The 27,274-nt window shown below is 34.7% G+C and overlaps 2 protein-coding genes across 3 annotated transcripts in view; one reads left to right on the top strand and one right to left on the bottom strand.

Moving 5' to 3' along the window:
• Positions 1 to 27,274, bottom strand: part of LOC123528637 (rab3 GTPase-activating protein non-catalytic subunit-like) — a 76,251-nt gene that overhangs the window by 14,823 nt on the left and 34,154 nt on the right. The window lies entirely within an intron of this gene.
• On the top strand, positions 9,956 to 26,076 carry LOC123528645 (carboxypeptidase D-like). Of its 2 annotated transcripts, none has more exons than XM_045308526.2 (9): positions 9,956 to 10,096; positions 11,343 to 11,529; positions 12,073 to 12,170; positions 12,437 to 12,609; positions 13,322 to 13,509; positions 16,840 to 17,016; positions 19,886 to 20,038; positions 20,220 to 20,365; positions 24,445 to 26,076. In XM_045308526.2, the coding sequence occupies exons 2-9, from the start codon at positions 11,367 to 11,369 to the stop codon at positions 24,628 to 24,630; spliced, it is 1,284 nt and encodes a 427-aa protein (XP_045164461.2). In that variant the 5' UTR covers positions 9,956 to 10,096; positions 11,343 to 11,366; the 3' UTR covers positions 24,631 to 26,076. The 2 variants fall into 2 exon arrangements, with proteins under 2 accessions (XP_045164461.2, XP_045164469.2); XM_045308534.2 differs by lacking the exon at positions 9,956 to 10,096 and adding an exon at positions 10,910 to 10,929.

Genomic DNA, 27,274 nt, shown 5'->3' on the forward strand with positions numbered 1-27,274 from the left:
GCAACAATACGATGGATAAGTTTGTACTTAAACTGTTTTACTTTGTTGTCTAAAGTGACTTTATTTAAAACATAATAGAAGGACCTCCACATAATGTGTTTACCAAACTGCTGTTCCCAGTATTTATGGATATATGGGCGTTCAAATTTTCTTTTAGAAGTATATCATATATGATTTTATTTGTCATATCTTTTAAAGGTTTATTAGGTTCAATAAATAAAGCTAATTCTGTCTTTACCCTTGTTGAGTACGAATCTTTTGATTTTAATTTCGTTTTCCATGAATTTGGTATTGCCTTCTTTATGATTTGAGTTTCAGCTATCCAGTTATGCTTAGATTTGAGAAGAGTTAATATTTTATTAACATCAATTTCTCCAGTATTTGAGATTATATCATTAACGAAAATGATCTTGGAGTCTATCCATGACTTAAATATAAGACATTTGCCGCTATATTTTATGAAACGATTGCCCCAGAGTAGTTGTTTACGTATTTCTTGAAAAGATTCTAATTTAGTTGTATCGATTTTGCTTTTATTGAATTCAATCCATACATCTATGAGTGTTTTATAAAAATTAGGAATAGTGTATTTAGTACGTGGTAGTGACTTATAGGAATCTAAGTTCATGAAAAATATCAGAAGATTCTCTCCATATTGATTTAAGAAAAACTGTGGTATAGCTTTCCAATTCGCGTTTTCATGTGATAAAAGATTGTGTACCCATTTTATTTTCATTGTTATTGAGAATATATTTATATCTATCATGTCGAGTCCCCCATCACATTTATGCCCAATAGTAATGTTTCGCCTGATTTTATCGTTTTTACCATCCCAAAGAAATTTGAAGAAGAGTGCATTTATCTTACTTAGAACATCTTTTGGAGTTTCTAAATTTTGTATTAGATATGTAAATTTTGGTAACGCTAGAGACTTGATTACAAGAATTTTGCCATAAATTGTCAAATTTCTTTTACTCCAGTTATTAAGAAGTGATTGACATTGCAATATTTTATTTTCCCAATTAAGTTTATCACATTCTTTTCTGTTATTTCCAAAGATTACACCTAGTGCTTTGACAGATTTATTTGTAAATTTGATGTCAAATTCTTTTGTATTTTCATTATTCTTCAGTTTTCCAATCCATAAACCTTCAGTTTTTATTTTATTCAGTTTTAAACCAGAATATACACCAAACTCATCGATAATTTGAACTGCAAAAGGAATTTCTGACTTGTCTTTCAAGAAAAGTGTAGTATCATCTGCTAGTTGAGTAATTTTCAAGTGCCTAATTTCTTTATCATTAATTGCAATTCCATTTATATCATGACTTTTACGGATTTTAACTGCCATGATTTCGGCTATAATAATGAAGAGTAAAGCTGATAATGGACATCCTTGTCGTATACCTCGTGAGATTTTAAAGAAATCAGATTTCCACCCATTATTAATTACGCATGAGGATATATTTTATATAATGTCTTTACCCAATTAATGAAGGATCCTTGAAAGCCAAATTTGTTTAAGACATTAAACATGAAGGCCCAATTTACTGTGTCAAAAGCTTTCTTAAAATCCAAAAATAGAATAGCACCATTAATTTCAATTAGGTCTGCGTAGTCGATAATATCTTGAATCTGACGAATGTTATAACCAATATATCGATTTTTTATGTATCCTTGCTGGTCAAGACTAATTATTTTTGGAAGGACATATTGAAGTCTTTTAGCTAAAACTCTAGCTGCTATTTTGTAGTCAATGTTTAATAACGAGATCGGTCGCCAGTTTTCAATATTTTCGGGATCGCCTTTTTTGTAAATTAAGGAAAAAACACTCTGTTTTTGAGATCTAGACATTTCGCCATTTTTAAAACCTTCGTTTAGGGCATCAACGACTAAATTACCAAACAAATTCCAAAACTTTACATAAAATTCAACGGATAAGCCATCTAACCCCGGACTTTTGTTTAGTTTCATTTCGTTAATAGCTAGAGTGCATTCTTCATGTGTTAATAAACCTTCACATTTGTTTGCAAGCTCATTAGTTAACTTGTTTTCTAAATAAATAGCATCAAGGTATGATTGTGAATTTATATCGCTTGTTTCAGAGCTATATAAGTTTTTATAAAATAACACTTCTTGATTTAAAATTTCACTTTTGTCTGTTATTATTTTATTATTGACAACAAGAGAGTTTATTACTTTTCTACATTGTCGCGACTTTTCTAAACTGAAAAAATATTTAGAGTTTCTTTCACCTTCTTCAAGAAAGGATACTCTAGAGCGAACCTGTGCTCCAATTGTTTTGAGATTATATATACTTTCAATTTCTTGTTCAAGTTCTTGTATTCTGTTTTTTTGATTAGTGTCAGGATTAGGTATTTGAATGCACTTTTTAAGTTCCTTTTCTAGTTTGAATAACTGGTTATGTCTTTCCCGTGATACTTTTTTTGAAAAATTAATAGAAGACTCACGAATTTCTAACTTGCAAATTTCCCATTTTATTTGCTCATTTTTAATATTTGAAGCTAATACGGAATTTATTACTTCTGAAATGTACGAAATATAATTTTCATCATTTAATAAGGAATTGTTAAATTTCCAGAAGCCTGGTCCACGTTTGTCAGGTACTCTTAATTTCAAAGAGATAGCTAAGTGATCAGTGTATTGTATTTGGGCTGGTCTAATATCAGTTGAAAGTATAAGGGGTACAATATTTTCATCAATTAACCAAAAGTCTATTCTACTCCTTTCCATGCTATTTTTTCTACGCCAAGTAAATTGTTCTATTTTTCCATTTGTTTGCCTCCATATATCTATCAAATTATGAACTTTAATCAATTTTGTCAGAGTTTCTACTGGAATATTCTTAATGTTATTTTCTTTTTGAGATCTACATACTCTGTCATTTGTTGTTAAAGTATCATTAAAATCTCCACCTATTAGTTTAAGTCCTTGACAGCTGTCTGAAATTAGATCACTTAAGTTATTGAAGAATGTATTTCTGAGTTTTTTATCATTTGGTGCATAAATATTTACGAGTGTATACGTATTATTATTCAGTTCAATGTTTAAAATTACGTATCTACCATATGCATCATAAAATTCATCAATGAGTTTATAATTAATGTGTTTTAGAATAAAGATAGAACATCCCCTACTGTTTGTTGCTCCAAACGAATGGAATACATCCCATTCAGAAGTTTGTAAAAGTAAATCTTTTCGAATAGTTGGTGAAAAATGAGTTTCTTGTAAAAAGACTATTTGTGCCTTTTGTTGCTTTAACCATTCCAGCATCCTTGACAATTTTTTTCTATCGTTTAAACCTTGTGCATTTAAAGAAATAAAGTGATTGTTTGAGAAACTTAGTTTTGATTCACTCATTAATATCAAGTACTAATTTTAAAAGGATGTCTTAAAGTATACAACAATACATATATAATAAATAATAGCCATCGTAAAGCATACATACGAAAAAAAAATACTTGTGACATTATTTACAGTTTCAGCAAGAACTATTAAACTGACGACCTGCCGAATACTATATGTTTAAATATTTCTAAATATATCCAATAATATAATGTAACGCACGAAAACTTCGTGGAAGGCGTAAATTGTTACTATTAATGTTACTATTTGTCCGACACAGGGGTACGTATACTTTATACTGTTACACATATACTGTATTCTTATATGTGTCATAAACGTAATTATAGAAAACAGCTTTTCTATTTTTAATAACAGTGACCTTATCCATGATCCTAGTGACCCTAAATGTAATCCCAATCTTTTTCTTGATTAAAGCTACCTTCAAACAAATTTTGCTAAGAAAAGGTTCATTCAAACTAAAGTTATCGAGCGGAAATGATCTGCCCAACACCTCCTGCCCCAACAATGACATGATACCCCCATTCTAATAACCAGGTTTTTTGTTAAAATATATACTCTCAATAGACCCAGGTACAAGAGCTGAACAGCAAACTATTTTATTCCTTTGGCAACAATTTTCAAAGTTAGAACACTGTTTGAATAGTAAAATCGACATATAATGAAAATGTGTCACCAGATGTGTATCAACTTAAAACAGTAGACAGTCTAAAAACATAAAGGGCAATAAGTATGGAAATAAAATATTAGTCCCTTCACTAGTCTAGAAATGTGAAACCTTTGACAAAAGATGCTTCAAAATGATGGACTAAGTAATGCTAGATAATTACCCTGATTTTTTAACAAGTATTACTTTCTGAACAAACATCACTGTGACATATAAATTTCAACTCTGAGAAATGTTTCTGAACAATGTTTTTTTTCTACCATTTTTTTGTGTTCTAAAACTAGGGAGTTTTGGAGTGGAGGGAGGGGACAACAGGTTACTTTTTTCCAAAGAAAAGGATCAACTGGTCTCCCCCCCCCCCCCACCCCACATATGAAAGGTCTAAAGCTTTTATGTGTTTTTAGCTCAGATGGCCTGAAAGGGGCTAAGCAGAACTACTTGAACAAACTCGAAAGAGGTTCATGCATGTGGATTATTTGAGGGTGGAGGGAAGTGAAATGTGTGTGTGTGTGTGGGTGGGGGGGGGGGGTGGCTAAGTGTGCCACTCCATCTTACGCCAAACAGAAATAAGACTGCTCCATACATGTCAATGCAAGTGAGCTTGACAAAAACAACAAAAGTTGTGACAATGTGTACTAGGTATTAAACTTCTGTTATATGTTAACAGCATATGCATATTAAGTTGGTTTTTTTTTTATATCAATTTCACACTAATGATTAAACAAAGTGCAACTAATTTACAATTGTTCATGGTGACAAACATTTGAAAAGCATTATGTGGACCAGTGTCATGTAAAGTTAAAATCTGTGTCACACACTTTTATTAATTTTGTCTTATTATTGATTGCATACTGGAAGTGTCACTGATTCCATCCAAATTATGTATATAAAGAAATGGTTTTTAGTTCAACTATTCAAAGAATAGGTAGAGCTATTAGACTCATCCATGCGTCGGCGTCCGCGTCAACATCTGTGTCGGCGTCCCAATTTGGTTAAGTTTTTGTATTAAAGCTGGTATCTCAGTAACCACTTGTGGGAATGGATTGAAACTTCACACACTTATTCACTGTGATAAACTAACTTACACTGCACAGGTTCCATATCTCTATTTTGCTTTTTTACAAAATTATGACCCTTTTTTCGACTTTAATATTCATTCGACGATTTAGGCTGTTGAATAGTTAAGTGTTGCTGTCCTCTAACAGCTCTTGTTTTTGATATTGTTTCTTTTTTTTTACATTTAGCATCTGCAACATACCACATTGATCCTTATAAGCACTTCTCCTCTATTCAATGCCCATGTATGTTTTCACAACAAAAAGTGCAACTTACTAATAAACTTTGATAATGTGGCAGTTGACCTCAATACAATCAACACTGTTTATTTTTTACAATACAGGTAAATCCAATAATTGCTTTACAATAGATCTGTGACGGATTATCTTTGAACACCCCTGGACTTATTGGACTCAACTGCCATATTATCAAAGCTTATTAGTAGATCTTTAATCCCTTTAAAATGTGAAACTTAGGGCAATAAATAAAATCAGAATTTATGAAACAACAAAAGTGTACACCGTGGGACCATTCAATTCTTAACTTTAACAGTTAAATTTCAAATTGTATAGATAATTCCTTTACAAAAGAAAATAACACCAGTGTGGAGTTAATTAGAATCAATACAGTTATCATTCGACAAAGTCCGTGGTACTTGTAGGTTTTACTGTGAAATCATTAATATTCGTGGGGGACTAATTTTCGTGGATTTCGTTGTTGAGTCAATCCACAAAATTTAATCCCAACAAACAAGTGAAATTCCAATGAATTTAATGCTCAAAATTTGAAATCCACAAATTCATATCCCCATGAAATTGCCGTTTTGACCAAAACCACGAAAATTCATGCCCACAAAATTAAATGATTTTACAGTATCTTTGTCATGCACTGCAAAAATGCATATCAGCATCCTACAAAATCTCACTACTAGAGTTGATTTTCCAGCAAAGCATGCATTCAATTCAATACAGATGTTGATGCAACTGTCATCCTGTGGTTGAAAAGGTGACAGCGGTGTTGTATTGCCCTTCTGTAGATAAGACAGTTAAATACCGTCATATTTAGGTATACCTTTCTTCAGGTAAGTAACTGACCATTATTAAGTTATCATGTACTTTTTGAACACTAGTTTTATACTATGACTTACTTCAATAAATCTTCTCTGTCAAGTATTTAACTAAGGTGTAAACAAGGACAAGTTGCTCTTGAGATATTTTAGTTATTGTAGGTACAAATAAAAGAGGATAATCCAAGTAATGATTTACAGGTAAGAAACTAATTATTTAGGAACAAGTGGCAGTGAGCAGTTACAACTAAACACAGTTTTTATTTATAAGTGATACCCATGAACATATTTATCATTTGTTCCTACAATGGCCTGGCACAACATGAAATTCTCTGATTGGTAGGAATACTTCCTGTAAAGTGTCTTGAACTTCAGCCAATGGATGATGAGAAAAAACTCTGACAAGAATGTCAGGACAGATTCTATATACATGTATGTCGACATTAGGTCTTAATAAAATCAAAAGGCATAACTCAGTGCATGAAAAACCATTCCATTGTGTAACCCATAATATATTTGCAAAAATACATATCACTCCTGTATTTCATTCAAATCTCATCAATAGTATAGCAGAACTAGTTCAGACAAAACATATTCAAAAAATTATCATTAAAGGGCCATAACTGAAGCTTCCTGTGAGTTTTTTTGAAATCCTGCAATGGCTTCTGAGAAACACCTTAGATAAGACTTTGGGACGGCCAGCAGAATGGAACCCTCACCCCTTTTAGTATAAAATATACTACTCTCAACAATAAAAATTATTGTCAGTAAATATCTACAGTGAAAATATATGTTTAACAGAAACAGTTATTTCTGCAATTTTTGGGGGACATTATAAGGTATGAATAATGAAAAAGAAAAAAAAACTGAATACATATCAAACCATTTTTCTCAAAAAGGACACAAAACATTTTATGATCCTTCGAAAAAAAAAAACCATAAAAAAAAAACCACTTTGGGAATTTCAAAAAGACCCACCACTTGCACATTTTCTTATCACTATTACTAGCATCACACTGCCACCCCACTTGAGGGTCCTGCAAAAAGTGTTCTGTCATTGCAGTGGGATTTCTTAAGTGATACGTTTTATCAAAATTATTTTTATTACAAACCTTCAAAATATTCCCCCTTTACCCAAACACATTTTTGTAACCTTTTGTAACCTTTTTACCCAGTCGAGAAATGCAGATAAATACTCTTCTTTTGGTATCTGTTTCAGACACTGACAAATAGCCCTGCCATGAGAACTTCTGGACTTACATGTCTTTCCAGAAAGCATTTTCTTAAGCCTTGGAAATAAACAAGAGGGCCAAAATGGCCCTAGGCCACTCACCTGAGTAACACACCATAAAGGTGTAAACATGTTTTACCCAGTGATTTCATGGAGACAAATATTCTGACCAATTTTCATTAAGATTGGAGCAAAAAAACGTGACCTCTTGAGTGTTAACAAACATTTTCTTTGATTTGACCTAGTGACCTAGTTTTTTCCTCACATGACCTCTAGATTTGAACATTTTGAAAACAAACATTCTGACAAAGTTACGGGAAGACTGGAGCAAAAAAGTGGCCTCTTAGTGTATACAAGCTTTTCCTTTGATTTGACCTAGTGACCTAGTTTTAGCCCCACGTGACCCAGATTTGAAATCATCCAAGAATTCATGACAACAAATATTCTGACCAAGTTTTATGAAGATTGAGTAAAAAATGTGCCCCTTAGAGTGTTCACAAGCTTATTCTTTGATTTGACCTGGTGACCTAGTTTTTGACTCCACATGACCCAGATTCAAATTTGAACTAGAGATCATCAAGACAAACATTCTGATCAAGTTTCATTAAGATTGGGTCACAACTGTGGCCACTAGTATATAGAGTGTTCACAAGCTTTTCCTCTGATTTGACCATGTGACCTAATTCTTGATCCCACATGACGCAGATTCAAACCTGACCTAGAGATCATCAAGACAAATATTCTGACTAAGCTTCATAAAGATTGGGTCACAACTGTGGCCTCTAGAGAGTTTTTCTTTTGATTTGACCTAGTTTTTAACCCACATAACCCAGATTCGAACTAGACCTAGAAATCATCATGACAAACATTCTGACTAAGTTTTATAAAGATTGGGTCAAAACTGTGGCCTCTAGAGTGTTCACAAGCTTTTCCCATGATCTGGCCTACTGACCTAGTTTTTGACTCCCCATGACCCAGTTTCATACTAGACCTAGAGATCTCATGACAAACATTCTGACCAAGTTTCATGAAGACTGAGTCACAACTGTGGCCTCTAGAGTGTTCACAAGCTTTTCCTCTGATTTGACCATGTGACCTAGTTTTTGACTCCACATGACCCAGATTCGAATTTGACCTAGAGATCATCAAAACAAACATTCTGATCAAGTTTCATAAAAACTGGGTCACAACTGTGGCCACTGGAGTGTTCACAAGCTTTTCCTTTGATTTGACTTAGTGACCTAGTTTTTGACTCCACATGACCCAGTTTCGAACTTGACCTAGAGACCATCAAGACAAACATTCTGACCAAGTTTCATATAGATTGGGTCACAATTGTGGCCTCTAGAGTGTTCACAAGGCAAATGTTGACAGACGACTGATGACGGACAATGACCAGTCACAATACCATACCTTGAGCACTTTGTGCTCAGGTGAGCTAAAAAAAGTCACAGGGACTGAGTCAGGTGAATACTTTTATGCAAATGGTTTACAACTTCCACCTTTTCAGAAGCCAAAAAAGACTTAACAACCTCGCACTTGTGCAAGGAAGCGTTGCCATGTATAAGATGAACTCCTGATCATCCTTTGCTTGGATGTTTCTTATTGTAAAACTTTTTCACTTTCTTCAGTACAGAGTTCTTGTAGAATCGTCCAGTGACTGTATGACCAGATGGACAAGGCACTTGAACGACTGGCCCACTAGAATTGAAGAAAATTGCGTACAACATCTTTTTCGAACTTAAGGTTCTCTTGGCAATATAGGGGCGTTTTTGATCTTTTCACTTCCATTGCTTATTATCAGCCCTTCTCTGTGGCTGAAACATGTGCATCCAGGTTTCGTCACCTCTTAGCAAGTTAGAAATAACCTGACTATCACAGACTTTGTTATATTGTTTTCAAAAGTTCCCGGGCACATTTAAGGCGTTGTTTCTTTTGCTCCTCAGTAAGCAAATGAGGTACCCATCTAGCGCAAATCTTTCTCAGGTCCGCTTTTTCATAATAATTTGCACACTGCCTTCTGATATGCCAGTACAACAGTTACTGGCTATACCTTTCACTGACAATCACACATCCTGTTCAACCACAGCTTTTACAGCAGCGATGTTTGCCTTGGTAACACAGGTTTTAGGCTTACCAGAACCGGTATTGTCTTCGACAGATAATTTCCCAGCTTTAAAAGCTTTAACCCACCTAAAAACTGTGCGCATTGAAATGGCCTGATGTCCATATATAGCACACAATTCATCAAATATCTGCTTTGAATTTATATCAAGCCTAATGCGGCATTTAATATAGCTAGAATTTCAGTCTTTTCATCCTTTTTACAATGTGACAAGTAAATTGGTCAGTGTATATGACTGCATATATTTCAATTTGAAATAACTCGGTCATTTGAAAAGCAATTTGAACTAAATAAATGGGTATCAGTAGCTATTGGACACACTATTCAAGTGCAATGAAGCGTTTTAAAAAATACCTTGGATAAAACTACGGAAGCCCATTAATGACAGAACTTTTTGCAGGACCCTCGTACTACCTGAATATTATAACCTATATTTATCCTAATTTTACAGGACACCTGCAGCTATCAGTTCAAGTGTTGTATGTACTGGTGACAGGTACTTCAAACTACTAATAAATAAATCAAGCTGAGTAAGGGATAGACCGGACAGGAGATTCAATTCATAAGGTAATTTCAATATTTTGGATAATATTTGCTACAAATTAATTGTTACTTCTAAATTTAATTTTCATCACTTTAACACAGTTATTCTATAAATGTCAGTATTAAATTCAAGCAAATTCTTTATTTATATGACGTTTTACCACAAATGTTTTTAATGAAAAGAAATTACAAATATTTTCCATTTCTCTTTATTTTCTTTAATATCTTTTCATGGTTTTTTAATCCTTTCAAAAAATCCTACCATTTTTTTAATAATTTCTTGAGAGTTATTTCATAATAAATATCTCAGTTTTCTTTTACCTATTTTCAAAGTTATAATTATCACAGCAAAAAAAACAACAACAGGAAAACAACAATTTTGTTACTTTCAATGTCACTGATCAGTGTTTTCTTAGAAATGTTTTTTTCTCCACTTAATTAACTATTTTGAGAAGAAGTTTGTCATCCCAAATATCTTTATGAAAAATTACAGTTACTAAGGTACATATCATAATTATTAGATAAGAACAGGAAATATCATATACACCTTAGGGTTTCAATCGACAAGCAAGATTCATGACCCACAAAAAACCTAGAATCTGCCCTAAGCAGTTTTGAATGTTTATTAATTGTCAATTAACTCCACAGCCATTAGTCACTCATCTATGACATTAAATTACTTTTCTGTTTCTGATACCAGTTTTATTATGTATCTAAGTTTTAAATTTTTATTTTTGAGATTTGCATATATTATGAGGCAATTAGCATAAACAACCTAACTGACAGATAAATCATCATATGATCTGCTTACCTCCCTTTTTAAGTATTTTCATGCTTTGAAATAAATTTCCGACACTGTAAGTATAAAATTATCTATTTTGGTTGTAGATTATTTTTCAGCTGTGTAATGAACATCAGATTTCTTATAACTTCTTAAATTATCTTTAAGTTAATGATATTATTTATTTCTTAATGTAGTGCACCAATAATGAGAATTAATTATTTCTGTACATCTACGTATTTGTATTTCCGCTTTGCAGCTCAATAAGCACACGGCTTCTTGTGAAAGGGCAGACTACAGAAAAAGCATACCAAGAATATGAATTGAATGGATACTGTCAATAAGTCATTATGAATGTACTACCTTGTAATAAAATTAATGATACTGGACATAGGCAATAAATCATAGAATCTGATATACAGTAGTTTGATATAGTATTAACCTAAGATAAAAGTTTATTCTAACACGGCGCATAAAATTTGACAAAAGTTTCAGTGCAGCCAGACAGCCAACATGATGAAAGTCTGCCTATATGTGATGCCATTTGTACTGGGTATAGTCTACGGCTTGGAGCATGTGCATCACAACAACACCATGATGGCGGAGTATCTTGTGCAAGTAAACACAACATATCCAAGCATCACCAATCTGTACAGTATTGGCAAATCTGTGAGAGGTTTGTCTTCTTATATTTCAATATTAGAACCAAACAGCTCCTTGAAAGAAACTATAAATTCAAACAAGTTTCACAAGTATACACACACTATGATGACTTTGAAACAAAATACTTAACCCAAGTCAAGTCCTGCAATGAGCTGAAATTAAGTTTGGTGTTACAGAGAAATGACATTTAATTTTTGTTACATCAAATTGTGAACTTAAAAGTACAACAAAATGAATGTACCGTAACTCCTATTTGAAACTTATTGAGCTTTTGATAGTGGTGGAAGGCCCCAGATGCCCCTCAGGGCTTTGTTTCAGGCAACAGTGGATCCCTAGGTAGAAGTGCCTACCTTCCAAAAGCAAGCTTACTGGCTTCCTCACATGAAGAATTCTACATTCCAAGAAAGGTTTCGAACCCAAATAGGTGAGGTGCTGGTGTTTAAAAGTCAGTGACCGCCGACCATTACAACTCAACAACATATGCCAAGAATATATAAAATATTTCAAAATAAGAAAGCATATACATTTTAAACCAAATTTCTGTAACCTTTCACAGGAGAAGACCTATGGGTTTTGGCAATTGGAAAGAATGTTCACAATCATGTATCGCTACAACCTCATGTTAAATACATAGGCAACATGCATGGAAATGAGGTATGTTCAGAGCACTGTCATAAAACTTAGAAATAATAGTTTTGCATTCCGCATAAGTTCCAAAAAAAGTATATTATCACTTTCAAATCAAACAAGCAGATTACTTTTCGAACAAAAACTACATAAAATCATTACAAGTATTCATAATTTAGATACAATCTAGTAATCAAAGATCACAGTACAATTTCCCCTTTAAGGTACCGCTGGAATTCAAGCTGAATCATGAATTTGCCTTGAACTATAGAAAAATTTAAAAATAACTACAGGTTGTCAGCAGAGAACTACTTTTACATTTGATTGACCTTTATGTGACCTCTTATGGAACTAACACGACCTTGACCTCTTTCCTGGATACAACTGTTGTGCATATAATGCCCTCAATGAACCCTGATGGATATGAAGACTCTGTGGAAGGTCAGTGTGGAGGAGTTACAGGCAGGTAAGGGAAACAATGTTAACAAAATATTAAAACTGAAAATTTTACTTAAAAAAAGCAATTAGGATGAGTAATCAGTAAAGAGCTGTACTGGTAATTGAACATATGCATGAATTCAAAGTTTCTTAAAGGCTCATAATGCCTTTGTTTAAAACGTGGCTGCCATATTATCTGTTATGAACATGAAATATATTGATTTCTTGTTAAATTCTATTGGTGATAATTGTTTTTTTGTTGTTGATTTTTTTACACTAAAATTTGGGAGCCAAGACCATACAGCGTTATAACGAATACCGCGGTATATCGAGTAGCGTTATAACGGGTTCCGAGTGTACTTGTCAAAGGTTTGACTGATGAACATCATAGAAAATTTATTGAAAGTATTGTTTTTGATAACCTCCCTTTATGGCACTAACTGTAAAGGTTCATGTGCAGTATTAAACATAGCACTTTTCTAACCATGTACAATGTAATTACACATAACATCTATTTGGAAAGATGTTTCATCTGTTTTTTAACATAAAATTTAAAGTCTTATGGAACTTTAATACAGCTGCAAGGCCCCAAAGCTATAATTGTTAATAGCTGATATGTTTGTAAATACTTTCCATACCGTCAGAAAAAAAAATTGCCATATATTCAGATCTATCCTTTTGAGACAAACTGTTTACTACATTGTATGATCTTTCCTAATGTATTTCAATTTCCTTTTAAGACAAAATGCAAATAACATTGACCTTAACCGGAATTTCCCGGACCTTATGCACAATGACAGCCAAGGTGTGATCCAACCAGAAACGCAAGCTGTTATTGACTGGTTGCCAATGTACAATTTTGTGCTCTCTGCTAACCTGCATGGTGGAGCATTGTTGGCTAACTACCCTTATGACAACTACCTGAACAGTAAGTAATCACATAATTTTGTATCTTTTCATAAAACACAATCTTTGACTACAGGGAAAACTGATCAAAGTTTTGACAGACTGAGATTTATTGTCTTAAAATGTTTAAAAAAGGTGAACAATTAGATGTATGCCTCCCAGGTCTTCAGCACTTGGGGTATAACAAGAGGGCCATAATGGCCCTATATCGCTCACCTGTTATCATGGCACTTAAGGACAAGTAGGTAAAAAAATCATAATCAAGATCAATCAAAAGAATTATGAGAAAATATAGTTGAAATTTTCTTAAAGTTACTTCAAATAAAACTATTTTCAAATCAGGCCAGTAGTTTCATACAAGACGTTTTTAACCAAAACCAAAACAAAAAATCTTACAAGGTACAGATATGTCAAAATACACCTAAAAATTGGAGGTACTATCCTTGTTGTACCACAGAAAAGTAGTCTCCGTTTTTCCCTATGGCCAATAATAAACAAGAGCACCGCCTTGCGGGTGCTGACGCTCATCTGATTTTTTTTGTGTAATAGAAATATTGTCCTACCCATGATTTTCTAAGTCTAAAATGGGCCATCATTCTTGCAAAAAGCAGGATAGAGTTATGTTTCTTGATGTACAGTGTCCACTTATGATGGTGAAAAACTGTTGCAAGTTTTAAAGCAATAGCTTTGATAGTTTATGAGAAAAGTTGACTTAAACATAATACTCAACCAAGAAAATGATTTTCTAAGTCCAAAAGGGGCAATAATTATTGCAAAAAGCAGGATGGAATTATGTTGCTTGCTTTACAGGGTCAGCTTATGATGGTGAACAAGTGTTGCAAGTTTCAAAGCAATAGCTTTGATAGTTTAAGAGAAAAAGTTGACCTAAACATAAAACTTAACCAAGAAATCTGATATTTTCTAAGTCCAAAAGGGGCCATAAATCTTGCAAAAAGCAGGACGGAGTTATGTTTCTTGCTGTACAGGGTCAACTTATGATGGTGAACAAGTGTTACAAGTTTTAAAGCAATAGCTTTGATAGTTTAGGATAAAAGCTGACCTAAACATAAAACTTAACCAAGAAAACTGATTTTCTAAGTCCAAAAGGGGCAATAAATCTCGCAAAAAGCAAGATGGAGTTATGTTTCTTGATGTACAGGGTCTGCTTATGATGGTGAACAAGTATTCCAAGTTTCAAAGCAATAGCTTTGATAGTTTAGGAGAAAAGTTGACCTAAACATAAAACTTAACCAAGAAATCTGATATTTTCTAAGTACAAAAGGGGCCATAAATCTCGCAAAAAGCAAGATGGAGTTATGTTTCTTGCTATACAGGGTCAGCTTATGATGGTGAACAAGTATTCCAAGTTTCAAAGCAATAGCTTTGATAGTTTAGGAGAAAAGCTGACCTAAACATAAAACTTAACCAGGCAACGCCGACGCAGACAACCGCTCAAGTGATGACAATAACTCATCATTTTTTTTCAAAAAATCAGATGAGCTAAAATTATTAAGATATGGTCATAAATGTGGCCTCAAGGGTGTTAACTAGCTTTTCCTTTGATTTGACCTGGTGACCTAGTTTTTGCCCCACATGACCCAGATTCGAACTTGACCTAAAGATTATCAAGGTTAACATTCTGACCAAGTTTCATGAAGATACAGTCATAAATACGGCCTCTAGAGTGTTAACAAGCTTTTCCTTTGATTTGACCTGGTGACCTAGTTTTGACCCCACCAGACCCAGATTTAAACATGACCTATTGAACATCAACATTAACATTCTGACCAAGTTTCATTAAGATATGGTCATAAATGCAGCTTACACAGTGTTAACTAGCTTTTCCTTTGATTTGACCTGGTGATGTAGTTTTTGACCCCATCTGACCCAGATTTAAGGCTGGCCTAAAGATCATCAAGATTAACATTCTGACCAAGTTTCATTAAGATACAGTCATAAATATGGCCTCTAAAGTGCTAACTAACTTTTCCTTTGATTTGACCCAGTGACCTAGTTTTTGACCCAGATTTGAACTTGACCTAAAGATCATCAAGATTAACATTCTGACTAAGTTTCATGAAAATAAAGTCATAAATGTGGCCTCAAGAGTGTTAACAAGCTTTTCCTTTGATTTGACCAAGTGACCTAGTTTTTGACCCAACCTGACCCAGATTGATCTAGACCTATAGATAGTCAAGATTGCCATTCTGACCAAGTTATATTAAGATACGGTCATAAATGTGACCTCTAGAGTGTTAACTAGCTTTTCTGTTGACTTGACCTGGTGACCTAGTTTTTGACCTACATGACCCAGATTCAAACTGGACCTAAAAATCATCAAGGTTAACATTCTGACCAAGTTTCATTAAGATTGGGCCAAAACTGTGGCCTCTAGAGTGTTAACAAGCTTTTCCTTTGATTTGACCTGGTGACCTAGTTTTTGACCCCAGATGACCCAATATTGAACTCGTCCAAGATTTTATTGACGGTAACATTCTGACAAAGTTTCATTAAGATTGGGCCAAAATTGTGACCTCTAGAGTGTTAACAACCTTTTCCTTTGGTTTGACCTGGTGACCTAGTTTTTGAACCCAGATGACCCAATATCAAACTCGTCCAAGATTTTATTAAGGGTAACATTCTGACCAAGTTGCATTAAGATTGGGCCAAAATTGTGACCTTCAGAGTGTTAACAAGCTTTTCCTTTGATTTGACCTGGTGACCTAGTTTTTGACCGCAGATGACCCAATATTGAACTCGTCCAAGATTTTATTGAGGGTCACATTCCGACCAAGTTTCATTAAGATTGGGCCAAAATTGTTACCTCTAGAGTGTTAACAGTCAAATTGTTGACGCCGACGGACGACGGACACGGGGCGATCACAAAAGCTCACCTTGAGCACTTTGTGCTCAGGTGAGCTAAAAAGACAGCTTTCACATTATTTGGCTTTTAAGCTTTCTAATTCCTCTTATGACCACTTCAAATTACAGTAACTACTAACTGCACCTTTCATGTTCTATAAGGGACATTCTAAGTATAATAGAATACTTTTCAGTGGATGAAAAGCTCTTGTCATAAATCATAAAATAATAATAAAGTGAAGTCACATTAAAATCCCTTAAATGGTTTAAATATAACTCTCATTTAGAAAGGGAGAGAATTATATACAAAAAAGCAGAGAGAGTTATGGGACATACTATGTCAACTCGCTTTGTGTAGACTGGTTTATATTATGTTCAAGAGAGATTTTAAATATATAATAGAACTAAAACTCTCATAACAGTTATTTTTACAATTTGTTGTTTGAACTTGGATGATTTTCTTTTCAATCATAAATTACTTTCCTTAAAGGTAGCTGGCCTGCTGGTTCAGGAGAGTCTGAATGTCCTGACCATGACACTTATAGACATATATGTCTTGTGTACTCAAGGTCACATCATACAATGGCTGCCACTAATGGCTCAGAATGTCCTGGTGACTTTTTCCTTGATGGGATTACTAATGGTGCTGACTGGTACCCAGTAGCAGGTAAGTCACACGATCCTGTTGGAATTACTAATGGAGCTGGCTTGCATCCTGTAGCAGATAAACCACACGGTCCTGTTTGAATTATTAATGATGCTTGTTGGTATCCTGTTGTAGGTAAGTCACAGGGTCCTTTTGGAATTACTTATGGTGCTGGTAGATATCCTGTAGTATATAAGTCACATAGTCCTGTTAGAATTACTAATGGTGTCGGCTGGTAACCTGTAGTATATAAGTCACATGGTCCTGTTAGAATTACTAATGGTGTCGGCTGGTAACCTGTAGTATATAAGTCACATGGTCCTGTTAGAATTACTAATGGTGTCGCCTGGTAACCTGTAGTATATAAGTCACATGGTCCTGTTAGAATTACTAATGGTGTCGGCTGGTAACCTGTAGTATATAAGTCACATGGCCCTGTTAGAATTACTAATGGTGTCGGCTGGTAACCTGTAGTATATAAGTCACATGGTCCTGTTAGAATTACTAATGGTGTCGTCTGGTAACCTGTAGTATATAAGTCACATGGTCCTGTTAGAATTACTAATAGTGTCTGCTGGTAACCTGTAGTATATAAGTCACATGTCCTGTTGGAATTATTAATGGTTACACTGATGGTAACAAGTAACAGGTAAGTCATATAATCCTGCGAAAATTCCTTATGGTGGTGCTGAAGGTACCCAGTAGCAGGTAAGTGACATGAAATTGAATTCCTCAAGGTTTTGATTGTTTGTTTGGGGTTTAACTCCATTTTTCAACAGTATTTCAGTTATGTAACGGCAGGCAGTTAACCTAACCAGTGTTCCTGGATTCTGCACCAGTACAAACCTGTTCTCCGGAAGTAACTGCCAACTTCCCCACATGAATCAGAGGTGGAGGACGATTGATTTCAGACACAATGTCTTTTATCAAATTGTCATGGAGAACATAAACCTCGCCCAGGGCTGGAACTCACGACCCCGAGATCTGTAGATCTGCTCTCTCTATTGAGCTAAGCGGGCGGGCTGGTGCTGAATGTATACTAATGGCGTTTGCTCGCATCCTGTTGCAGGTAAAGCACCTCATCATGATGAAACAACTACTTGTGCTGAATGGTATTCATTAGCAGTTAAGTCAAATTGTACTGTTGAAATTACTAATGGAGTTGACTTGTACCCAGTAGCACACAAGTCACATGATCCTCAGGGAATTCCTAACAGTGCTGAATAATATTCAGTAGCAGTTAAGTCACATGGGCTAAACATGGCATACTACCATCATTCTTACTTTCCTGTAACTTTGGACTTATACAAGCCAAAACTGGTCAGGAAATTCATGTGATATATTTGGTCTACTGAATTTTTGGGAAAAAAATTAGTAGAGTACTCTTTAATCTTAGAATTACAGTTACTAACTAGGTGTGTGTCCACGGGACACAGGTGCCCCCTACTCCTATCACAGTATATGGTTTCATGACTCTAGGTGAAATATTTTTAAGACACATGCAACACAAACTTTTAAGCACTTTACATGTATTTTTTATTAAGTGAAGGACCATAACTTTGGCCTAGCTGAGTGAAATCCCAAGGAGAACACCTGATGCACAACTGCACATGCTATAAAACAATCCTCTAATGTTATATGACTCTAGGTCAAGTACATTTTGAGATACACAGGACACAAACTTATTTTTTGACTAAGTCCAGGGCAATAACTCTGGTCTTGCAAAGTTAAATAAAAACAAAACTCAGGTGCACAAATTCACATGCTGGATACTATTCTTACATGGTTTCATGACTCAAAGTGAAATATCTTTTAAGATATATGCAACACAAACTTTTAAGCACTTTATGTGTATTTTTCACTAAGTTAAGGATCATAACTCTAGTCTGGTCGAGTGTAATCCCAAAGAGAACACCATGTTACATGCTATATAACAATCCCCTAATGTTTTATGATTCTAAGTCAAATACTTTCTGAGATACATGTGACACAAACTTGTATCCCATTTATGCATATTTCGGACAATCAAGGACTGAAAGAAATCTGGAAGCAAAAACAAGAGCACTGCCTTGCAGACGCTCATCAGATTTTTTTGTCTCTGCATAATAGAAATATTGTCCTACCCATGATTTTCTAATCGCGAATAACTGCTCTAAGTTTTAAAGCAATAGCTTTGATAGTTAAGGAGAAAAGTTGACCTAAACATAACACTTAACTAAGAATCTGATATTTTTTAAGTCCAAAAGGGGCCATAATTTTTGCAAAAAGCAGGATGGAGTTATATTTCTTGCTGTACAGAGTCAGATTTTGATGGTGAACAAGTGTTGCAAGTTTTAAAGCAATAGATTTGATACTTTAGGAGAAAAGCTGACCTAAACACAAAACTTAACCAAGAAATCTGATTTTCGAAGTTCAAAAGGGGCCATAATTCTTGCAAAAAGAAGGATAGAGTTATGTTTATTGTTGTACAGAGCCAGCTCCTGATGGTGAACAAGTGTCGCAAGTTTAAGAAGAAAAGTTGACCTAAACATAACAATTAACCAAGAAATCTGATATTTTCTAAGTCCAAAAAGGGGCCATAATTCTTGCAAAAAGCAGAATGGAGTTATTTTTCTTGCTGTATAGAGTCAGCTTTTGTAGGTGAACAAGTGTTGCAAGTTTTAAAGCAATAACTTTGATAGTTTAGGAGAAAAGCTGACCTAAAAATAAAACTTAACCAGGCAAAGTCAATGCCAACGCCGACGCCGACACCGGTCAAGTGATAATAACTCATCTTTTTTTCCCAAAAAATCAGATGAGCTAAAAACAAAATAAACTATTCCAAACTGCTACACCATGCTACTGTTTGTAATTATTGCCATAAATTAAGCCACTGCATTTTTCATTTCAGGTGGGATGCAGGATTACAATTACATGGCAGAAGGAATATTTGAAATCACCCTGGAGGTGTCTTGCTGCAAGTTCCCTAATGCTTCATACTTGGAGCAACACTGGACACACAACAAAGATGCACTCATCAACTATCTATTTGAAGTTCACAGAGGTAATCATATTTTAATTCACCAGCAATTTTTAGTGAACTTGAACAGATTGAATTATTCAAAGGTCTTCAGTTAAACACCACAAAATATGAAATGCTCATTTTCATGGCCATCTATTTACTAACTGTAAACCAGTTTCTCTAAAAGAACCTGGGTAATGATATTTGGATATTGATCTTATAGGTGTGAAGGGTGTATTGCGTGATGAGAACAATAACTATATAGTTGGGGCTGAACTGACCATTCAGGGGAGAGAATCTGTTCCATTTCATACCAAAGCAAATGGAGAGTTCTACAGAATCCTCATGCCAGGACAATACAGAATTGATGTAAGTATCTTTTACATGCCACAACACAACCTTGGTAACATGCTTTTTGCTTCCATCTGTGTGGATATTATATATACAATGTCTTATCCAAACTGATCTCAAGTGTATGTCTGGCTAGTGAAAAACAAGACTTGTAGGTGTGAAGGGTGTACTGCGTGATGAGAACAATAACTATATAGTCGGGCAGTGAAAAAGTAATGACAATCAGTAATTTCAGTGGACCCATAATGACAATTAGTTGGACCCACAATGACAATCAGTAATTTCAGAGGACCTGTAATGACAATCAGTACTTTCAGTGGACCCATAATGACAATCAGTACTTTTAGAGGACCCATAATGACAATCAGTACTTTCAGAGGACCCATAATGACAATCAGTACTTTCAGTGGACCCATAATGACAGTCAGTAATTTCAGTGGACAGGTAATGTTAACCAGTAATTTCAGTGGACAGGTAATGTTAACCAGTAATTTTAGTGGACCCATGACAAGCAGTAATTTCAGAGGACCTACAATGAAAATCAGTACTTTCAGAGGACCCATAATGACAATCAGTAATTTCAGAGGACCCATAATGACAATCAGTACTTTCAGAGGACCCATATTTACAATCAATACTTTCAGAGGACCTGTAATGACAATCAGTACTTTCAGAGGACCTGTAATGACAATCAGTACTTTCAGTGGACCCATAATGACAATCAGTAATTTCAGTGGACAGGTAATGTTAACCAGTAATTTCAGTGGACAGGTAAAAGTTAACCAGTAATTTCAGTGGACAGGTAATGTTAACCAGTAATTTTAGTGGACAGGTAATGTTAACCAGTAATTTCAGTGGACAGGTAATGTTAACCAGTAATTTCAGTGGACAGGTAAAAGTTAACCAGTAATTTCAGTGGACAGGTAATGTTTACTAGAGTTATCACAGGAGTGACGAATTTTACCCCCACAATATGGCCTTGTCACAGAACTAAGCCAATGTCAAAGCCGAACTTGCTTGACCTTTGACCTACTGACCACATAATCAATAGAGGTCATCTGCTAGTCATGATCAACCTCACTATGAAGTTTCATGATCCTCTGCCCAAGCGTTCTCAAGTTATCATCCGGAAACCGTTTAACTGTTCCTAGTCCCTGTGACCTTGACCTTTTCCCTACAGACCTCATAGTCAAACTTGACCTGCATTTCATGATGTTACACCCGTGTACCAAAATTTATGATCATAGGCCCAAGTGTTCTCAAGTTATCATCTGGAAACCGTTTAACTGTTCAGGGTCACTGTGACTTTGACCTACTGACCCCAAATTCGAATTTGACCTGTATTTTCTGATGTTACACCTGTGTACCAAAAATTATTTAAATTGGTCAAGCCTGTCTTGAGTTATCATTCGGAAACCATGCAAAACCAACAGACCGACCGACTGACCGCCAAGCTCACTCCTATATACCCCCCCAAACTTTGTTTTGTCGGGGTATAACTAGTAATTTGAGTGCATCAGTAATGACAAGCAGTAATTTCAGTGGACTCGTAATGAAAATCAGTAATTTCAGTGGACCCGTTATTAAAATCAGTAATAAGCATTCAATTATGTTATCCTTTAACACATAAATTATTCAGTAAATGAAAACATAAGTAATTTTGACATGTTGCAATAAAATGTCAGATTATTCCTGTATTTTTCATAGCTTGAGAATCAGTCAAATATTACACATAGTTACTGTTACCACCTGCCTCTGGGCAAAATCACAACAGGTAATTTATCTGTTAATCATAATAAATGTTATCACAACAGGTAATTATCTGTTAATCACAATAAATGTTATCACAACAGGTAATTATCTGTTAATCACAATAAATGTTATCACAACAGGTAATTATCTGTTAATCATAATAAATTTTATCACAACAGGTTATTATCAGTTAATCATAATAAATGTAATCATAACAGGTAATTATCATTAATCAAAACAAAAGCACCGCCTTGCGGGTGCAGACGCTCATCTGATTTTACCGTCTCTGTATAATAGAAATATTGTCCTACCCATGATTTTCTAAGTCCAAAAGGAGCCATATTTCATGCAAAAAGCAATGCAGAGTTACGGTACATGCTGTGCAGAGTAAGCTTTTAATGGAAAATAATTGCTCTAAGTTTTAAAGCAATGGCTTTGACTGTTAAGGAGAAAAGTTGACCTAAATGCAAAACTTAACCAAGAAATCCGATGTTTTCTAAGTCCAAAAGGGGCCATAATTCTTGCAAAAAGCAGGATGGAGTTATGTTTCTTACTGTACAGAGTCGGCTCCTGATGGTGAACAAGTGTTGCAAGTTTTAAAGCAATAGCTTTGACTGTTTCTAAACACAAAACTTAACCAAGAAATCTGATTTTCTAAGTCCAAAAGGGGCCATAATTCTTGCAAAAAGCAGGATGGAGTTAAGTATCTTGCTGTACAGAGTTAGCTATTGATGGTGAACAAGTGTTGCAAGTTTTATAGCAATAGCTTTGATAGTTTAGGAGAAAAGTTGACCTAAACATAAAACTTAATCAAGTAATCTGATATTTTCTAAGTCCAAAAGAGGCCATAATTCTTGCAAAAAGCAGGATGGAGTTATGCTTCTTGCTGTACAGAGTCAGCTATTGATGGTGAACAAGTGTTGCAAGTTTTAAAGCAATAGCTTTGATAGTTTAGGCGAAAAGCTGACCTAAACATAAAACTTAATCAGGCAACACCGACGCAGATGACGATCAAGTGATGACAATAAACTCATCATTTTAACAAGAGGACCACGATGGTCCTGAATCGCTCACCTGTCTCCACATAACCCAATTTTCATGAAGATCCATTGAAAAATATGTCTTCTAGAGGTGGTCACAAGGTTTTTCTATTATTTGACCTAATTACCTAGTTTTTGAAGGCACATGACCCAGTTTTGAACTTGACCTAGATATCATCAAGGTGAACATTCTCACCAATATTCATGAAGAATTCATGAAGAGTATGGCCCCTAGAGAGGTCACAAGGTTTTTCTATTTTTATACCTACTGACCTAGTTTTGACAACACGTGACTTAGTTTCAAACTTTAACTAGATATCATCAAGGTGAACATTCAGACCAATTTTCATGAAGATCCATTGAAAAATATGGCCTCTAGAGAGGTCACAAGTTTTTTCTATTTTTAGAGCTACTGACCTAGTTTTTGACCGCAGCTGACCCAGTTTCGAACTCGACCTAGATATCATCAAGATGAACATTCAGACTAACTTTCATACAGATCCCATGAAAAATATGGCCTCTAGAGAGGTCACAAGGTTTTTCTATTTTCAGACCTTCTGACCTAGTTTTTGACCGCAGCTGACCCAGTTTCGAACTTGATCTAGATATCATCAAGATGAACAATCAAACTAATTTTCATACAGATCCCATGAAAAATATGGCCTCTAGAGAGGTCACAAGGTTTTTCCATTATTTGACCTACTGACCTAGTTTTTAACTGTAAGTGGCCCAGTTTCGAACTTCACCTAGATATCATCAAGTTAAACATTCTGACCAATTTTCATGAAGATCAATTGAAAAGTATGGCCTCTAGAGAGGTCACAAGGTTTTTCTATTTTTAGACCTACTGACCTAGTTTTCGACCGCATGTGACCCAGGTTTGAATTTGACCTAGATATCATCAAGATAAACATTCTGACCAACTTTCATAAAGATCCCATGAAAAATGTGACCTCTAGAGTGGTCACAAGCAAAAGTTTATAGACGGATGACGGACGCCACGCAATCACCAAAGCTCACCTTGTCACTTTGTGAGCTAAAAAAAAAAAAGATGAGCTAATAAATCTTATCATAACAGGTAATTATCAGTTAATCATAATAAATGTTGCAGGTGGAAACACCTTGTACTTTAACATTATAAATTGAATATTTCTAACTGAACAGATCTACAAATTGTATAACAATTTGTATGTTAAGGTTTCGAAATTTGAAGATTTACCAAATTACTCATAACAGCTGACAGGTATGATTTTAAAAAATTTCCCATCACTTATTTATAATTTACATTTATGATTCTATTTATAGGTATCCTACAATGATGCAACAACATCTGGGACATTCACAGTCACTGAGGGTGAAGTGACAAGACACGATATCACTCTAAAGCTCAACCAAACTGACTCTTCAGACTGTACGACAATCAACTGTTACATGATGGCAGCCTTGTTGGCTATTTCTTCTATATTAAACAATTTATCTGGACAAAACTAACATATCATGTTAATATTTAAGAACTAAGGTAGTTCTGCATGTTTGATAAACTGGAAGTGATGGTTTAACGTCATTTATCTTGATAACAAAGAAGCCTGAACCAACATACAGAAACTACATTCACGATATGAATTAATGGCAAACTGTGATTAAGCTTATTAAAACGCCAATGTAACTATCTTTCTAAAGATAAAACATTATATAAAATTTTTTGACACATTAAATAATGCCTAAAAATCAATCTGAAATGTGCACAAGTGTCAAAAACAGACTATATATTTTATTTCACAATATTATAGACCACAGTCATGTTTATTTATCACTGCGGGAAGTTTCATTAAAATCTGCAGTATAGAAAAATGTCTATTAGTGAAGAATGTCACTACAACTGTGATTTTCCTACAGACTTCCATTATATAAAATTCATTAGGTCCATTTTTCTTTCAAGTAAGTCTAGCAAACTCAAGCACATGACCCTACATTTATTATTTGCCAAATTTTCTATGTATATTCATAAGTTTAAAAAGAATTAGGGATTGGGATTTTATCAAATTCTACATGATTGTAGATTAACTTGATCCAGATAAAATTATGCAGAACTACCTTTTATACAATTTTTTTTTTCTGTACTACTTTTTTTAAGCTGTGATATTAATGTAGTGGGTCTGTAATGACCATTAGCAATTTCTATTTGATTAAATATTCTCTGTAAACGATTTCAGCATTCCCTATTTTTTACACAGATCAAAAAAAGTAATTTTTGGGCACTAACGTCGCATCAACACAATCATAGGTCATATGGCAACCTTCCAGCTTTAATGGTAGAGGAAGACACCAGGTGCCCCTCTATGCATTATTTCATCATGGGCAGGCACCTTGGTAGAACCACCAACCTTCTGTAAGCCCGCTGGATGGCTTCCTCACACGAAGGAAGTCTCCTGGATACCTGAAGTGAGGTTCGAACCCATATTGGTAAGGGGCAAGTGATTTGAAGTCAGCGACCTTTATCACTCAGCCACAGAGCCCCTGCCCCCTACACAGAACCACAAGCTTGTTGAGATACATTGAGGGCTGAAGAAAACTTAGTTAGAAAACAAAAATAAATAATCAGTCTGAAACTGCCTAAAGTCCTTATTGGGACTTAACCTTCATAAAAGTTATATAATCCCAATTTTTACATCTATCTATATCTATGATAGCCAGTTTATTTACACACATATGTCCAAGCTAAGTAAAGAAATAATGGAAGTTTATTTATCTATGTTTATCAGGAAAACCATAAACTGACTTTGCTTTTTTCTGTCTACATACAACACATAAAAGAAAAGCATAATAAAACTAATACACAACAGATATGAAATTATTATCTATATTCACTTCATTAACTGTCAGTGCCTCAGTGATCTTTTTTATGTTTGTGATAAATTAAAAATACTACAAGTTCCATGCAAAACCATATTACTGTGCATGTGTTAGATGTGGATGTTAGAATCTGATAATAACTCTATTAAAGAAACGTAAATCTGTTATGTTTGAAATTGTGTTCATAATGTGAAGTTAACCTTGCTTTCACATTCTTTCAAAGTGTGATTTTTATATTTGAAAAGTAATCAGATTTTCTTGTGTAAGTATATTCGGGCTGATTTGCTGTAATACATTTTATATATGACTGTGATTTCGAATGGACATGGCCGAAAGTTGTGTTCTTCATATCATCTCATTATGGTTAACAGCAATTTAATATCTGAAAACAATTAAAGGGTCTTAAAAGATGAAGAGGGATCCTCATTTGACCTTAGACATCAATGTGTGACCTTGACCTTGAACAGACTTGATCAAAAGTTGTGTTCCACACATCTTATTATGGTTAACATCTGTGACAAGTTATTTGATTTATTTGTTTGCTTTGGGTTTAGCACTGTTTTTCAACAGTACTTCAGTTATGTAATGGTTATGTAATGGTGGGCATTTAACATAACCAGCATTTCTGGAGTCTGGACCAGTACAAAATTGTTCTCTGTAAGTAACTGCCAACTTCCCCTTATGAATCAGAGGTACAGGACAAATGATTTCAGACAAAATTTGAAAATACTACCAGGAGCTAAAAGAGTGGACACAAAGTAATCCTAGTCCTGACATTAGATCTCACAGTATAACCTTAAACAAACATGACCTTAAGTTGCATTCACACTGTCTCAAAGATACAGAGCTGACATCTGGGTTTTGCACATCATGACTGCGACTTCGGTTTAGTGCAGCTGGAACATGTGTTTTGTATATTATGACTGCAACCTTGGTTTAGTGCAGCTGGAAAATGGGTTTTGCACATCATTTATTTATTTTATTTATTTATTTGGGTTTTACGGCGCACCAACACAGTATAGGCTATATGGCGCCAAACAGGACTACAAATTTTTGTTCCACATCTCATTTACATCGAAATAAAAACGTGAGGTATGGAATCAAAATTTGCATTTGCACATTATGACTGTGGCCTTGGTCTAGTGCAGTTGGATCATGGATTTTACACACTATGAATGTGACCTTGGTCTAGTGCAGTTAGATCATGGATTTTACACATTATGAATGTGACCTTGGTCTAGTGCAGTTGGAAAATGGGTTTTGCACATTATGACTGTCACCA

Source organism: Mercenaria mercenaria, chromosome 1 (genome assembly GCF_021730395.1).
Source record: "Mercenaria mercenaria strain notata chromosome 1, MADL_Memer_1, whole genome shotgun sequence".
In the NCBI taxonomy this organism is placed as follows: domain Eukaryota; kingdom Metazoa; phylum Mollusca; class Bivalvia; order Venerida; family Veneridae; genus Mercenaria; species Mercenaria mercenaria.